Below are 15,655 nucleotides of genomic sequence, written 5' to 3'. Positions count from 1 at the left end.
GATTAATCGGAAGTGGGGGAGGGGGTATCCGCTTTACAGTCTATGCTTTTTCAGTGCTTCCATTGCACAGACTGTATGGTGGGAGTCCCTACAGTTTGTCTCGAGTGTCCCTCACCGTTTGTACAATAATTGACTATTTAATGAATTATAATTGTATATGCTGTTATAGATATTGTATCTTGATTGCATTATGATGTAGCAGAGCAAGTGGGTTCAAACATGACTGAACTGGGGATTAATGACCCAGTTTTGATGTCTGACAAAGCCCCCGAGGTCTCAGCTATGTCAATATTATCAAAATAGCAGTTAAAGAGCCTTATATTATTAATTTAATTCTTTAACCACTTAAACCCTATACTTGGTTGAGCAGAGTGAGTATCCTATATGTTTCTGTTTTTGCGATGCATTGTGAGCTAGTAGATTGGCTATTTTCTGCAAATGTTTTCCCCACAATACGGATGCTGGGGTTTAACCGCAAGGTTCCCAGTTCGATCCAGGGCTGGGGGGCTCCCCCAGAGTTTGTGTCGAAGTGTCCTTGAGCAAGACGCTGAACCCCTAATTGCTCCCGATGAGCTGGTTGGTGCCGTGCATGGTTTCCTCCGCCATCGGTGTATGAATGTGTGTGTGAATGTAATGCACAATCTATGTAAAGCACTTTGGATAAAAGCGCTATATAAATGCACCATTTAGCATTATGTTTATTCAAAGTCATGCCTCTAAGTATGGAAATGCGGGCAGTGTTGTGTAGGAAGGAATTAGTTAGTCTCGTTACCTAGATCCTGACTCCACACTTTGTGGGAATGAAAGGTTGGAATGAAAACCTCACTGCACAAAGACACCCATGGAAGCTAACTGAATACAATGTCGCCTGGATGTCGATTAGTGTTGGTGTGAGTGTCTGCACCAGCCTGACACCAACCAGTATCTTCAGAATCAGAATCATCTTTATTGTCACATCACAGGTTTACAGGTATAAAACAGTGTGAGAAATCCGTTTTTGTGCAAGCTCCATCGTTTTTGATTGTTTCCAGAAAGAGAAAGAAAAGAATGAGGGGGGGGGGTAAGGGAAGGAAGAAAGAAAGAGAAGGAAGAAAAAAGTAAGTAGGTCGGCGAGGCTTATTGTCGGTATCAGCCAGAGTACATGAGATTAAGGTGCAGAGTATCGGCAAGTGTCAAGTTCAGCCATATCCACAAAAGGTTGCTTTACTGGTATAATCCACAGGTAGGTCCATGAGGAAAGCAATAGTCCAAGGTCAACCTGATCACACCTCCCATCTCTTGGGAGGTGTCGTAGACTCAAATACAACCTTCTCTCTTTAAGAAGCAGCCCAAACTGGCTGCCATACTTCATCACATCAACTACTTATTGCTGTTACCAATAGCATGACTGTACCATAAAAACTCATGTTCTCAATCAAGGTTTATTTTGAAGGTGTAAACTGGGGGATAAAGTAAGCATCAATTACAAGTAACTCAGCCTCTTTAATTTGATCCGTGGCTGTATCGAGACTGGGGTTATTGGAAAAGGATGTTAACTAATGTGATTGTGTAAATATTTCTTCAAGCATCAGTGCTGAACATGTGCCGCACACATGCCCATGCAAGAACCTGTTTCACAATTGCACCCACATGTCCGACACGGCCCTGGTTTCAAAGACGTGTTGCAGTGTTGGCTTAGGCCTACGTAGTACAACATGGCTGCTAACAACTCCGGCGGTTCCTAATGCAATCTGCTTTCATGTTCTCTGCCCTCCCTCTTAAATCATTTCACAGTTTATCTGCCCATTAAGGCCTCGATAAATGCTGGGCACTGGCAGACAGAACTACTGTACGAAACCACATGTGGCATATATTATAAGTTGGCAGAAGTGATCTGCCAGTTTAGATTGGCGGTGTGGTGGGTATAAAAAAAGCAAGGAATGTGTGACACAGTGAGTTACACACATTGTACACACTAGTTAATTTAACAGGTGTTGCCTATAACTCGTTCAGATAAAATTTTGCAACACATTTTATTGAACACATTACTGTATTTCCATCAGTGTATTTTAATGTATGAAGAAACTGCCAGGACTGTGTGAAGTCTGGGTGGGACATATACAGTATATTTAATATGAATAAAATAATGAAGGTGATTGGGTTCATGAATATTTGGAAGGGTTGAAAATCAGTAGGCATGGGGCAACGAAATGACTGCTAGTCCTGGCTAGGAGACATCTGGACCGGTGTGAATTTCCCACAGTTCCCAGCATTGTTTTTGGATGTGCTGATAAGGTGTCAGCGTTGACACGGCTACAGCTGTACCTTGAATGATAGCAAGACATCTGTTGTACAGTACTAGGAAACATGCGATGAATTCTTGGAATAGATGTCACTTCATCTAAAATCTGCAGTAATGTTGCTCCTTTACAGTGTTATCTTAGAAGACCCCATTGCAGATATAGCCTACTGTAAATCCTCTCTTGGGTCATCCAGTATATAGCCTCTTGGTATTTTTACACAGACGTGAAAGTGTATGTTTGCTGAGTTTAAAACAGAAGGAGCGAGTGCTGCAGGTGCAGTGGCTTTCTCAAACAGCTGGTGCCCTTCAGTGAAACGGGTAGGTATACATGGAAGCAAAACAAAACCAAAAAATAATCTGCTTGTGGTGATCAGAATCAGAATCAGTTTTTATTGTCACTTCCAATACACACAAGGCATACAGGGAGCAAAATACCGTTCTCCACAACTCATAGTGCTTAAAAACAATAGAAACATTTAAAAAGAGGCGAGGCTGTTAAAAACATTAAAAAGTTAAAAGAGCAGACAACATTGGTAAAACAATAAGTGCTGATGCATTCAAAGCACAATATAGGTAAGGTGCCATTTATCCCTCAGGATGTTCGTTTAGGGGGCAATATGTGGCGAGTGTTCAGGGTTACGCTCATATTGGCTCGAATGGGCGATCTACCTATATGTAACAAAGACTGAAAACTGCCAGAATATAGGGAGAAAAATACTGAGGGGGGGGGGGGGGGGGGTGCTTCTATGTATGTTTGCTAACTTACAGTGTTATTGAATCAATGTGTAATTTTAGCCCTTTATGAAATTAATGGTTTTCATTTTGAGTTTTTTTTTCTTTCTTTAAGTAATGTATCAGTGGTTCTCAACGTGTGGTCCTGCGATGCCTGATTGATGACTGATTGTTAATCTTTGCCATTATTACACAAACAAGTAAATACAACTAGAGAATGTATAAAAAGAATGGCTATTATGATCATAGTTTCACTGTTATCTCTATATCGTACATAGAGACTAGACTAGAGAGTAAAGGAATTCTGGACTAGTAAAGGAATTCTGGACTAAAGTGAGAGACCACATCGAACCAAATCTACTTCTTCTCACCCTTTTTGAATATTTTTTTATGGATGCTAGATTACTATGCATATAGGCTATACTATGTTGGTTAGTTGTTCATGTTTATATTATTAATATTTGTTTTTTCTTGACCAAAAATGTAAAGAATGTTATTTAGATGTTGTTTGGACAGATGCTAGGTTTGATGTTTACCTGGTATCCTAGTTTCTTTGAGGCACTTGTTCTCTGCACTCTACTTATGTGACTATTTACCCTGTTGTTTGTTGACTACTAGGGTTCATGTTTACTCTGCTTACTCCGATCTCGCACTTGTAAATCGCTCTGGATGAAAGTGTCTGCTAAATGTCTAAACTGCTGTTGGCTTATAAAGCATTGAATGTTTATTTTAGGGCCTAAATACATTCTGATCATGTCAATGTTTTTAGTTGCTATATACTGAAATATAGTTTTATTTCAATCTGCTTATGTTTTAATTCTGTTGTTTTACTTATTCATAGTTTTACTGTGTTGCTTGTGAAAACGCCCGGGATTCGAAAAGCCAGCATCTTAACCACTTGTCTAAAGGGGAATTCCCCCTTGGTCGGGGGAAATATTAGGCTTTTGGTCATCAGGCCAAAGCCACTACTGCTAGACTTGTTTTAATTTGCGCTGTCTACATGTTGTGTCCCAGGGCTCCCTTGGAAATTAGAGTTAAAAAAAGAAAGAAAAAATAAATAAATATATATATATATATATACACGGTTAGGCCATCTATAAATTAAGCAGATTGGGGTGTAGGTGTAAACGCAAATGTCCAACTCAGTAGGACATGCAAGTCTGGGTAATTTACATTGAGTGAGTGGGTGTGTTGATGATGCTTCTGAGGAGAGAGGACCCCCTCCTCCTCCCGAGGAGTTTGGAGAGAGACAATATGATCACTGAAGTGAAAACAATTTCATTCATCCGTGATCAATGGCTCATAAGTGAAACATTGTTAAAACACGAATGTTTCCTTACTACCATAGATTAATGAATAGGCTATCTTAATGGTTAATCTGCTTTGTGTACAGCACCTTGTTGAAATGTGTTATCATCAGCCTACAAATAAAATTGACTTGCCCAACAATAAAAAATGTTCTGTTGGGGCCCCAGTGTGAGTTAGCCTAGTTAAATAAACAAATAAATAATGGGGGTCTATGGTCTCATGCATATCAAATTTGGATTCCTTGAAATAAAGGAATAAAGAAAAGTTGAGAATTACTGGCCTGTATATCCTGCACAACATATTTCTTATTGAAACCACATTAGCACTGTACAGTAGGCTACCACCTCTGCCTCTATGTTTCAACCAGTCTGTAAAGCCTACCTATACAACTCAGAGGCAAATGTTGTACTTTCTACTCCACTACAAATTTGCCTACTTACAAGTTACTTTGCAGATTTAGATTATTAAAAGACATGCATTACTAGAAAGTAGCTTATGCATGCTCAGAACTCAGTTGCATCATGATGCATTGTGAGCTTGTAGATCAACAATCTTGAAAAGCTTTTGACACATTTTGAAAACTTTTTTTTTAGGCTACATTTTGATGCACTTTATTATTTATTTTTTTTAACACTTTTGTACTTTTACTCAAGTTAAATTTAGAATACATGGCTTAAGTTGGAGTATTTCTACATTGTTGTATTGCTACTTTTACCTAAGTAAAAAAAAAAAAGTAAAACAGTACAATGCTGTGAGTGCAATTCTTGCAAAGCCTGTGTCACATTCAGGTCACATCACAGAGGGCCTTGTTAATTGACTTTTACAAGAGGACAACAAAACAGTAGTCAAACATGTGGATCTCAGGTTTCAGACAGGGGCCTCCTCCAGTCCTCCTCCTCCCAGCCTCCTCCCTCCTTGAAACAAGGGGGTGTGGTGAGGAGGAGGACAAGAAGAATCACGACTCAGAAATCCTTCAGGATCCCCCCACCGGCCTCTTGTTTGTTTGTTGTTTGGGACCCCGACACACGACAAGGGTCACAGTCACACACACATGAGTCTTCTTCGGTCCACAGACCACCGGATGGATCAGGGTTCGAGTCTTGAGAGAACCAAACGTCAGTTCATTTCAGTTGGTTGGTGATGAGACGCACGTGAGCATCATCAATCTAATTAAAGAAACCTGGTGAACTGAACGGGCTGCATCTTCAGCTTGGCGCACAGTCACAAGGTGAGTTTGTTTTGTAAACTTTTTTCAAGAATTTTAAAATATTAAAACAATATATCAGGTGAGTTTGTTTGGGAGATGTTTTTTACATTTTAAGAAATGTGTTATTTCAACAGGTTTTCTTTTAATCGGGTAATACTTTTCCATCAAAGTTTACTCTGTGAAACGACTATTCGTCGTTTCACAGAGTAAACTTTGATGGAAAAGTCATTAGTCATTTAAAATGGACTAATTTGCTCTCAACATGTAGGCACTAGTCCACTGTCTGCCTGTGTGATGATGAAACGCGAGCTCCAACGTGTAGCATACCTGGCTGTCTCACGTAAAGTGATACAAACTCATAAGTGTCATTTCTATCAAGTTAATCACTTAAAGAAGACCGTGTCTTGTGTTTAAAGTGATATAAACTCTAAATAGTGTTGTTTCTATCAAGTTAATCACTTAATGGCCGTGTCTTGTGTTTTGTACGTTGTGTTTCACCCCCAAAAAGTCGACGTTTTGTCGAGGAATTGCATCACCCCCCCCCCTCCCCCAGTTCAATCGACGTTACACTCCGTAGCTTCTCGGGAATAGCCGATTTACAAGCTCGCACTGAAGATGGGACACGTTGTAGTGAGCTTGGAGATCGAGAGATCTGCTATTTTTCGTTTATGTTACAGCGAGTTCACTCTCTGCAGCAACGTGCGTTTGGATACTCTTTAAAGGTATGTGCCAGAACTTAGGTCCCATCATGCAAAACCAATCCAAACTTTTAGAAAGCATTATTTCAGTGGACATTTAGTGGTTTATATTATATTGGGAGTGCAATGTGCATGAGGACTGCATGCATGATGTGCCCAGTGGTGTAAAGTAACTAAGTACATTTACTTGCTGTGCTCAGTAATTACCATTTTAAATGTACTTATACTCCACTCCATCTCGACTTTTACTCCACTATTATTTGGCAACTTTAGTTTCTAGTTACTTTGCAGATTTACATTTTTATCACAAAACATACATTACCAACTTCAGCCCTATATAATATATATTTCGGCCATTTGAAAATAGCCGGTCTACATGCTCACGATGCAGTATATGCAACGCATTATGAGCTTGTAGATCGGCTAATTTTTATACATTTGAAAAATTGTGAAATGGGACATTCTGTATAATGAGTAGGCTACTTTCTACCGTTGGTACATTTTGATACCAATATTTTTGTACTTTTACTCAAGTAAATTTTGAATTGCAGACCTTTACTTGTAACTGAGTATTTCTACAGTGCAGTCTTTTACTTGCAAAAATGTGAGTACTTCTTCCACCACTGTGTGCCCTCACAGTGCTCCCTGAACCCTAAAAATCCAGCTCTCTGCTTTTGGTTAAGAGTGGAATGTTAACTCTCCTTTTGCTCTGTCCTCAACCCCCCCCCCCTCCCCAGTCTCCTCCACAGCCTGGCCAGTCGTTAAGAAGCCAAATAGCTCGTTAACGCAAACTTTTGTTAGCTTTCCAAATGGCTCTGTGTGTTTGCTTTCACCCAGATGCTGCAAACACAGGCTACTGTTTTAAAAGGTGTCTTTGGTCAGCAGGAAGCACATTGTGTGCCGAGTCCTCCCTCTTGTTTGTCTGTAGACAAGTTTGCATTGTCTGTTATTGCATTGTCTGTTGGCTGGCCCATGTTGAAAGAAAGCTTAACAGTGCGTGGCTTTTGTCAGTTTGAGGACAGCATGAAGGAGGCACTACTAGTCTTTTGTGTGCATCATTCCCCACCAGGCTGTATGGAAGGAGAGAGGACAGCTGATCTGAATCACAGCACACTCTGAAATCAAACCACAGTGCACATGAAGGAATTCATCCGTGGTTCACAAGTATCCTCAATTGGCTAAGAAGTGGCGTAGTTATGTGGGACAGACAGCCCTGACAGAAAGAATAGGTAGAACTCATAATGTAGGCAAATATGTGTCCACAAAAACTTCTTACAGTGGGTATCTGCCAGTGGGGTGTGAATTTGGGCAAGTTCAGAGGTGAAGAAGGTGTTCGTTAAGAGCTGATAAGTAGGCTGTATCTAAATCTGACTCTGCCCTCAACATAAGCATGTAAAGAAATCAGGTTTAATGCTCGGCCTTGCCTAAATCAATATGGGCCATTTTAAGTGGGATGCTTTTGACCACCGCACAGTGTCATGGGTTTCTAACGTGTAGCCCATAGGAAGTGAAGTCTTAATCCCAACTATGAGTCGCCTCATTGTTGTCTTTTTGTGTGATTTGATAACTGCGATTATGTAACCTAGATATTATATCCCATCTATTTTGGCACTTGGGGATAGGATCACACCTGAGTCCTCTTTTTAAACAATGAGTTAATAATACCTTTCACTATGACAATGGTGTTTTTTTTTTTGTTTGTTGGATTTTCTTCCCATGATATTTTGTGCAACCAGGGTTTGCCCTAAAAAAAATAACAGCTTGAAATGGAGACGCTTGAATATCAGATCACAGATTGTTTTCGGGAAGAAACCAAACACAGCTTGAACTGGGGCACGTGGAATTGCGTGCCATGTAAAGGGACAATCGGGACTCAGAATGTCTTTGTAATTTATTGTATTTTAAAGTTCTGTTGTGTTTGACATCGGTAATATTTTGATTATTCATATGGGTACATGATAACATAACCGGTTATCCCATTTATAATGTGATTTGGGATATTGCCTGATTCTGTATGCGTGAACACATTTGATGTCAACACAACTTTTAGCTCTTAATCATTGACTCTATGCTCACTTTGATCAGTGACCACACTTAAGTGTCCTAAACATAAACGGGGTAGATAATTGTATGGCAAAAGGGGAAACGGATGTTCCTTTCAATGTAGACACTTAGAAGTAGTCCCAAGAACTGTGCAGCTCATTGTATGCTCTCAATCATCATAGTCTGTTGAACAGCTTGAATTTAGCATTGGGTTATGTTGGCACACAAATGTCATGAATAGATTTTTTAATCTGTTACTGTTGTTCACCAGTTATGTTGATTCTAAGGGTTCACCCACCTGTTGATTCCTCATGAATTAATTTTTTTTAATCTTGGTTTCATTTTTCAATTGATCAACTAAGTTGATTATGTAATTCATTTTACACACTGCAGATCTGAGAAGTTACTAGATTGATTGCTCTTTTCCTTCTTGGCATAAACAGGCCTCTACAGTTGATTGGACAGCAGAGTTATCATGCACCATAGACTCAAGCGCAGCTACCCATTCAAACAACAAAGAAGGAAACAATGTGAATTGCCCCCATTAAATACACTAGTTTACCCCACCCACCCAACCCATTTACCCCACATATATAGTTGCAAATTGCCAGCTAATACTTTGATGTTGGATCTAGCTGCTGAGGTCTGGATTGATGGGAAATGGTTAGAATACTGACTTCACCAGTGCTGTTGACCTCCTTTTTTATACTGCTCTGATTTTATTTGACAGGTTTACTAGTTTCAACCACTGACATTTGTAAAGTTTTTTTGTTATATGAATTGTGTCCCAAAGGCCCACGTTAAGCTTGCACGACATGAATTCTTTTTTTTTTTTGTTATGCATGTTTACGACTAGTATGAGACACAATCGGTCATTCCTAAAGTTTGAAGCACTGCCACAAAGCAAAACCAGACATCCCTCTATCCTGGGCAGGCAACATAACATAGTGTTTTAACATGGATCTAAATCTATTACGAGGTGCATATTTTAATCATGCGTAGCTTGCGAGCTAGTTCAGGCATATACACCCAAGAGTTTTACACACATGCCCAGGCCAGCACTATGTGGGCGATGTCTGCGACGTGTCAAGCAGCTGACCAAATAGGCGGTTTATTTAAGCTCACCTTGTTCATTTAACTTCCTCTCGGTGTCAGTGCCACTGTACGCTGTAAGTGTATGCACTTTGTTTGCTTCCAGCATCACCAGTACGCTCTGAGTTCCTTAAAGGTTCTGTTTTCCCCTGGGGGAGGGTGTTATAAATGTATATATCTTCCTGCTCTTAAAGGGTTGTCTTATGTGCTGAGCAGGGAGTAATGTATAGTGCTCTGCTATACTGAACGCCAAGATCAAATGAGTTAATCTGACAGTTCGCCATTTATGTGACTGTTGTTGAACAGTAAAAATCTGTGCTCACTGATCTTTGTTTCTCATCACCATTGTATATGTCTTTGTGCTTGTCTCTCCTCCCAGAGCTGGTTTAGAACTGTCACCTCGGCATCATGAGTTGGAGCTTCATAACCCGTTTATTGGATGAGATCTCCAACCACTCCACCTTTGTGGGGAAGGTGTGGCTCACCATGCTGCTAATATTCCGCATTGTGCTGACCGCTGTTGGAGGCGAGACCATCTACCATGATGAACAGAGCAAGTTTACATGCAACACACAACAGCCTGGATGTGAAAATGTCTGCTATGACGCCTTTGCTCCACTCTCTCATGTCCGCTACTGGGCATTTCAGGTGAGCTGATTTGTATTCATAAAACCGCATGCTGGAAATCTGTAGGATTTGACTGGTTGTTATGGTAACATAGAGCTTTTTAACAAAAGTATCATTTACAGCACCTTTTTTAAATGGCCTTTTCAGCACTAGATGTAGTATTTGAATTATTTCTGGCTATTTAGACATGGCTTGAGATAAGTGAACAAAGATCATTTATTTTGGCTTGAGAGAAAATATTTTCTTCTAAATTGTGCTTATTTTGCAGGTTCATTCATCGAGAAGTGAATGTAAAATAGTTTTGGTCAACCTTGGCATCCCTATTTTGGGCATGTTAAAGGTGAAAATAAAAGTTCACTCGTTATATAACTAAAATTGATCTATGAATTGCGTCTATCCAGGTCATCATGATTACAACACCCACCATCATGTATCTCGGTTTCGCCATGCACAAGATCGCGCGTATGGGAGACATAGACTACAGGCCCCTCCACCGTGCGCGCAAGAGGATACCCATAGTGAACAGCAGGCCGGACCGAGACTATGAGGAGGCGGATGACGGTGAGGACGACCCCATGATGGCTGAGGAGATTGAGCATGAGAAGGAGAAAGCGCCACCTGCAGCAAGTAAGATGGAACATTCTCAACTCCAGTAGAAGTGGTTCATTGTCAGCACAGAGATAACTGGTTTAACTACTGTAATCCTGGCGTCCCCATTTTTAGCTAATTTTAATTTTTCCCCCTTAATTTTGCTATTTGTCATATGGCAATGTACATTGACCAATTATTTGTATACAAACTTTGTATGGGCACACAGATTGCATGTAAGCATAAAGGTGAATGAAACAACTGATATTATCCAGGTCAGAAGTTTCTGATCACGTGTCTGTCTTCCAAGGTGCGACGAAGCATGACGGCCGGCGTCGGATACAACGTGACGGCCTGATGAAGGTCTACGTGATGCAGCTGCTGTCGCGTGCGTCCTTCGAGGCGGCCTTCCTCTTTGGCCAGTACACACTCTATGGCTTCGAAGTGATGCCCTCATACATCTGCACACGTGATCCCTGCCCACACACGGTGGACTGTTTCATCTCACGACCCACAGAGAAGACCATCTTCTTGCTGATAATGTACGTGGTCTCTTTCCTCTGCCTGCTCCTCACCTGCCTCGAGATGGTACACCTGGGTGTAGGGGGCCTTCGTGATACCTTCCGCCGCCGCGCCACACTCAGGTCGCACCCGCGACCTCCTGCCCCGTCCGCACGGCGCCCGGGCCAGCTTGTCACGGGCACGGCCCCTCCGGAGTACCACGCGGTCACGAAGAAGGATCTCGGCGGCAAGCTGAGGGAGGGAGGGTCCCTGGGGGACTCGGGGAGGGCGAGCCCACCGCCCAGGGAGCTGGAGAGGATGCGACACATGAAAATGGCCCAGCAGCACCTGGACCTGGCCTACCAGATAGAGGAGGGGAGCCCATCACGCAGCAGCAGCCCTGAGGTCAACGCTGCAGCGCAGGCCGCTGCTGATCAGAACCGGCTGAACTTCGCCCATGAGAAACTAGGAGAATCCAGCGATAAAGGTACAGCTAATATTTATCGTAAATGCCCTGCTTCTTATAAGAGTGTTGAGCAAAAGTAGCCGATCTACAAGCTTACAATGTGTTGTGAGCTTGTGTGTGGATTGCTATTTTCGCAATGTGAGAACGGTTTGTGAGAGCTTGTGACTAATTATCCAACTGCATTGGAACACATGTTCTCTTTTTGTTTCCTGAAAAGTATCTGTTTTAGACAGTTCCCACCTGACAGTGACGATATAGTAGACAAATCAAAGCGCTTTATACAAAACATTAAAATGGTTATTAAAGGGTTAAAATAATGCTTCAATCTGTAACCTTTTATGTACTACCTTCTGGCAATACTACTTATCAACCAGTAGGTGTCCTACCCGACACCAGGATCTACATTTCTCAGTGGAAGATTAGGGAGACCACCTCAAACCACTGCAGATGTTCTAGTTATATTGTATTGACATACAATAAACAGTTAATTGTAAACCATTTTTTAATGATGTATGTTTAACAAACATTATCTTTAATTCATTAAAATGAGTTCCAGATTGCCGCTTTAAAATGAAATGGAAAAATATAAATTAAACTACAGTGCAGCACAAGAGGAAAAATAGCTCTGTAAAAACATCAGCAGAAGAAACGTTACTACAGAGTTGTAGTAGACCTGCAGTTTTCTAGGAGTTTGTTCCAGATACAGTATGTGCTGTATGAAAGCAGAACTCTGCTTCTCTACATTTAGCATTGACTAAAAGGCATTTGTTTTCTATTGAAGCACAAGTATCCGCAAGAAGAATTGACCATGCATTTCTACTACTGTAGTTGTCATTGTTTTTTTTGTGTTGGGTGTTTCATCCGTTAACCACATAAAGGGGTAGTTCACCCAAAAAATGACATTCTATCAATTACACACCCCATGAAGCCTTGAATTCATGGAGATTTGTTTGTCTGTTAGTAGGAGAATTATTGTCATAGGAATGCAACCAAAGAAACATGAATTCAAGGCTTCATGGGGTGTGTAATTGATAGAAAATATGTCATTCTTTGGGTGAACTACTCCTTTAAGCACTGTATGCTTTGTGGCTATGCGGAATAGTGAACATACCCTATCTACAAGGTCACAACGAGTCCCATCGCAATTTGTTATGAGCTTGTAGATTTGCTGTTTCACTATTTTTGAAAATGGAAGAAAAATATGGGCACCACGTTTAATTGGTGTAGCCCTAACCCACAGTAGCCACCCTGTTTTCTGTCTGTTTAAAATGCAGTGTGATGTACAGGAGATGGTGTAGAGATCGTCGAGTTTGGCATTTCAGTTTTCTAATGATTCCCTCTTCTTTCCTAGGAGTACATGCCTGAGCGTGCTTCCTGACTCAGACGTCTGTCTTGTCATTTCTACTGGCCCTGGACATATGGGGGAAGCACATATGGGAATGCAGTCAGACCACTGAGAGCGACTGAAGTGTGTGTGTGTTTGTGCGTGTGTCTGGGTTTGTTAGTGGATGAAAGAAATATGCCTTGTCAGTATTAAAGGGCCAATCTAAAAAAGGAAAGAGGAAAAAAAAACAAGACTCAAATCTGAGCTTGCGTTTGTACACAACGCTACAACTCTAAACTTGAACTTCTGCCAAATACTTTGGTCTCGAGTTTCAGCTTGCCGGTCCACACCCACACCTTGACAGTGCCCGTAGCTGCGTTCTGGTCTACACCCTCTTTTAGGGTGTAGGGCATATTGTTCCGCTCTCAGCCTAAGAGAGAAGGTCAGGCTCTCCATAGAGTCTATCTCATTGACAACTGTAATCCAGTCTTCCTTGGTCGGTGGTGCGGCCTGTAGCCATTTCCGGGTGATGGCTTTCTTACAGGCAACCAAAATGATGTTATACAGATATAAGTCCTGGCTCATGAGTTAAGCAGGGATTTTCCCCTCAATCCCATTCTCAAATTTTTTTGGCCAACGTTCTCATGCAGTAATCCCAGTGTTCATTGGAAACCCTACGTTCACCTGATCTTGAAACTGTTGTGATCTAATTGTACGTTGTGATCTAATTGTACTTTGTTCAAACTGTTGTGATCTAATTGTATGTTGTGATCCAATTGTACTTTGTTCTTCTTAACAGTCTTCCTAATGAAAGGGGTTTCATTGTTATTTGTATTGTCTGGAAGCGTTCATTGCACACTGTTAAGGCTTGTTGCTGGCCGTAAATGGGACCAAAAAGAATGCTGGTTATGTTTTTGTGCGTGCACGGACATGGGCTGAGTATGCAGGAAGGACCAAGTTTAATGGCAATGATTTTATTTTTTTCTTTCTTTACTTAATTGATTATTGTTCGCCATTGTTTCACTGAGATCCAAGCCGTTACTTTTGTTCAAATTAGCCAAAACGTTTACCTGGGAAATGCTTGAATTGTGTAATGTCTACCAATGTTTTTTTTCTTAGATCATTACTTTTTCTTTTGGGTTTGCCACATTTCATGACATATTCCATATTACTTAAATCAATAGCTTGGTATCTGACACTTGACTGTTTCGTCAAGCACCAAAGGTTAACATTTAAAGTGTAGACAGCATCTACCTTATAGTTTCTCACAGTAAACATCACTATATTGGAATGTCATTTATTTCAAAGGACTGCAGGGGAAGAAATCAGCACTTTAACATTTGCATAACTTGGTACGTGTACTTTATAAACCATTACCTGCAAAGAATAAGAATTTCCCCATGTCATTCTAAACCGTACATTAAAGCTTGCTGACCACAAGAATAGACTGTAATCCTGTGACGTATTGTTTCCATCCGTACCTTCTGGTCAGTTAGGATGTTCCTTGTCCCAGAAATCCGTTTTTGTGTTTTCTTTTGTTCTGTTGAAAGCATGCTCGCATGCATTTTGTAAGATGAAGTTAGAGCAGAGGATCAGAGAAATGCCTTAAGCCTTTGTTTAAATATGAGACGAGCACCCCCTGTTGGCCGTTTAGTTATGATTTGTTTGTTTATTGCAGAGAAAATCGCGATTGATACTTTGTCGTACGATGGTGTCTGGCTCTGAAGATGGCCAATGTACAAGCTCACATGTCACGAACGCTCTTTTAGTAGTCCTTTTGGCACACCTGCAATGGACAGGTGCGTAGGAATAGGCAGTCGCATGAAGAGCAAAAAAGGAATCCCGCACACTGTCTTCACTTGCAGCCAAAGAAGTTTAATAAAGATAACCTTTTGGTCTCTTGGACCTTCATCCTGTATACCAGCTGAAGGTTCAAGATACGTTTCGGTCTCTTGGCCATTCATCCGGTATACCAGCTGAAGGTCCAAGATACGTTTCGGTCTCTTGGCCGAAGGGCCGAGCGACCCAAATATATCTTCCAACTGCTTTGGCTGCAAGTGAAGACTGCGTGATTTCTTTTTTGCTCTTACGGCGAATGCTTGTTTAACTCTTAAAATAACCTTTAAACGGATGGAAAGAGCCGTGCATTTAACTGATTTGTACATTTCTGAAATGCAAGGTGAAATGAGAAGCAGATGGAGCATATCGGTGTGAGACGAGCACTAAAACGCGCAGCTTTGCAGTGCATCAGTCAGTGGCAGAACGTTGTAGCCGGTTGTCATGGATATGGGTGAGCTCTTAACTATTTTTGGTGCGTCACACAATCATACGACGAGTATAAATTAAGGTACTATGATGAGACTGGTGTAGACCTTCCTGTAATCATCTCTTCCAGTTCTACTCCTGACATTCCAAATTGAACTACATACACTCCTTTGACGTGATGTTTCTTTTTTTGTTTTTCCTCTTCTGTGCATTTTGTAGTTTTGTAACTAGAGATTATTTTGTTAAGAGAAAATAAAAATTTGAATGAAATTGTCTTGGTTTGTTGTTTTTCAAGTCAAGGCACTTGATAACTAATTTTCATTAATTTCTTTGTCAAACTGCTAATCAAAAGGGATCAATTAAGTTGTATTGCTTTACCAGTTAAGCCAATAAAATACTCAAAGTGCTGTTGTAATTACTGTACTTTTGAGGATACATTTTAACTATAAATGCTAAATTATTAATGTGTTAACCTCTTTATGCTACCATTCATTGTGACTTTGGTTGTCCTAATGACATATTC

General features: G+C 40.8%; 1 protein-coding gene across 3 annotated transcripts; it reads left to right on the top strand.

The window, feature by feature from the left end:
- The first annotated feature begins 5,281 nt into the window (after positions 1-5,281).
- LOC311040776 (gap junction gamma-1 protein-like) lies at positions 5,282-15,402 on the top strand. Of its 3 annotated transcripts, none has more exons than XM_084051133.1 (5): positions 5,282-5,553; positions 9,743-10,009; positions 10,390-10,615; positions 10,887-11,564; positions 12,895-15,402. In XM_084051133.1, exons 2-5 carry the CDS (start codon positions 9,770-9,772, stop codon positions 12,906-12,908), a joined length of 1,158 nt encoding a protein of 385 aa, XP_083907259.1. In that variant the 5' UTR covers positions 5,282-5,553; positions 9,743-9,769; the 3' UTR covers positions 12,909-15,402. The 3 variants fall into 3 exon arrangements, with proteins under 3 accessions (XP_083907259.1, XP_083907258.1, XP_083907260.1); XM_084051132.1 differs by having other exon boundaries at positions 5,283-5,549; positions 9,741-10,009; XM_084051134.1 differs by lacking the exon at positions 5,282-5,553 and adding an exon at positions 6,121-6,250 and having other exon boundaries at positions 9,741-10,009.
- Positions 15,403-15,655: the final 253 nt, after the last annotated feature.

Source organism: Gymnoscopelus microlampas (genome assembly GCF_963454915.1).
Source record: "Gymnoscopelus microlampas genome assembly, chromosome: 24".
NCBI lineage: Eukaryota > Metazoa > Chordata > Actinopteri > Myctophiformes > Myctophidae > Gymnoscopelus > Gymnoscopelus microlampas.
Note: the sequence above shows the minus strand (reverse complement) of the source record. Positions and strands in the feature narration are given on the sequence as shown.

Bases quoted from the DNA above. Each gene is read 5' to 3' on its own strand.
- LOC311040776 (XM_084051133.1), top strand. From the start codon at position 9,770: ATGAGTTGGAGCTTCATAACCCGTTTATTGGATGAGATCTCCAACCAC. The intron at 10,010-10,389 runs GTGAGCTGATTT...GCGTCTATCCAG, and splicing joins TCCGCTACTGGGCATTTCAG to GTCATCATGATTACAACACC. The intron at 10,616-10,886 runs GTAAGATGGAAC...CTGTCTTCCAAG, and splicing joins GAAAGCGCCACCTGCAGCAA to GTGCGACGAAGCATGACGGC.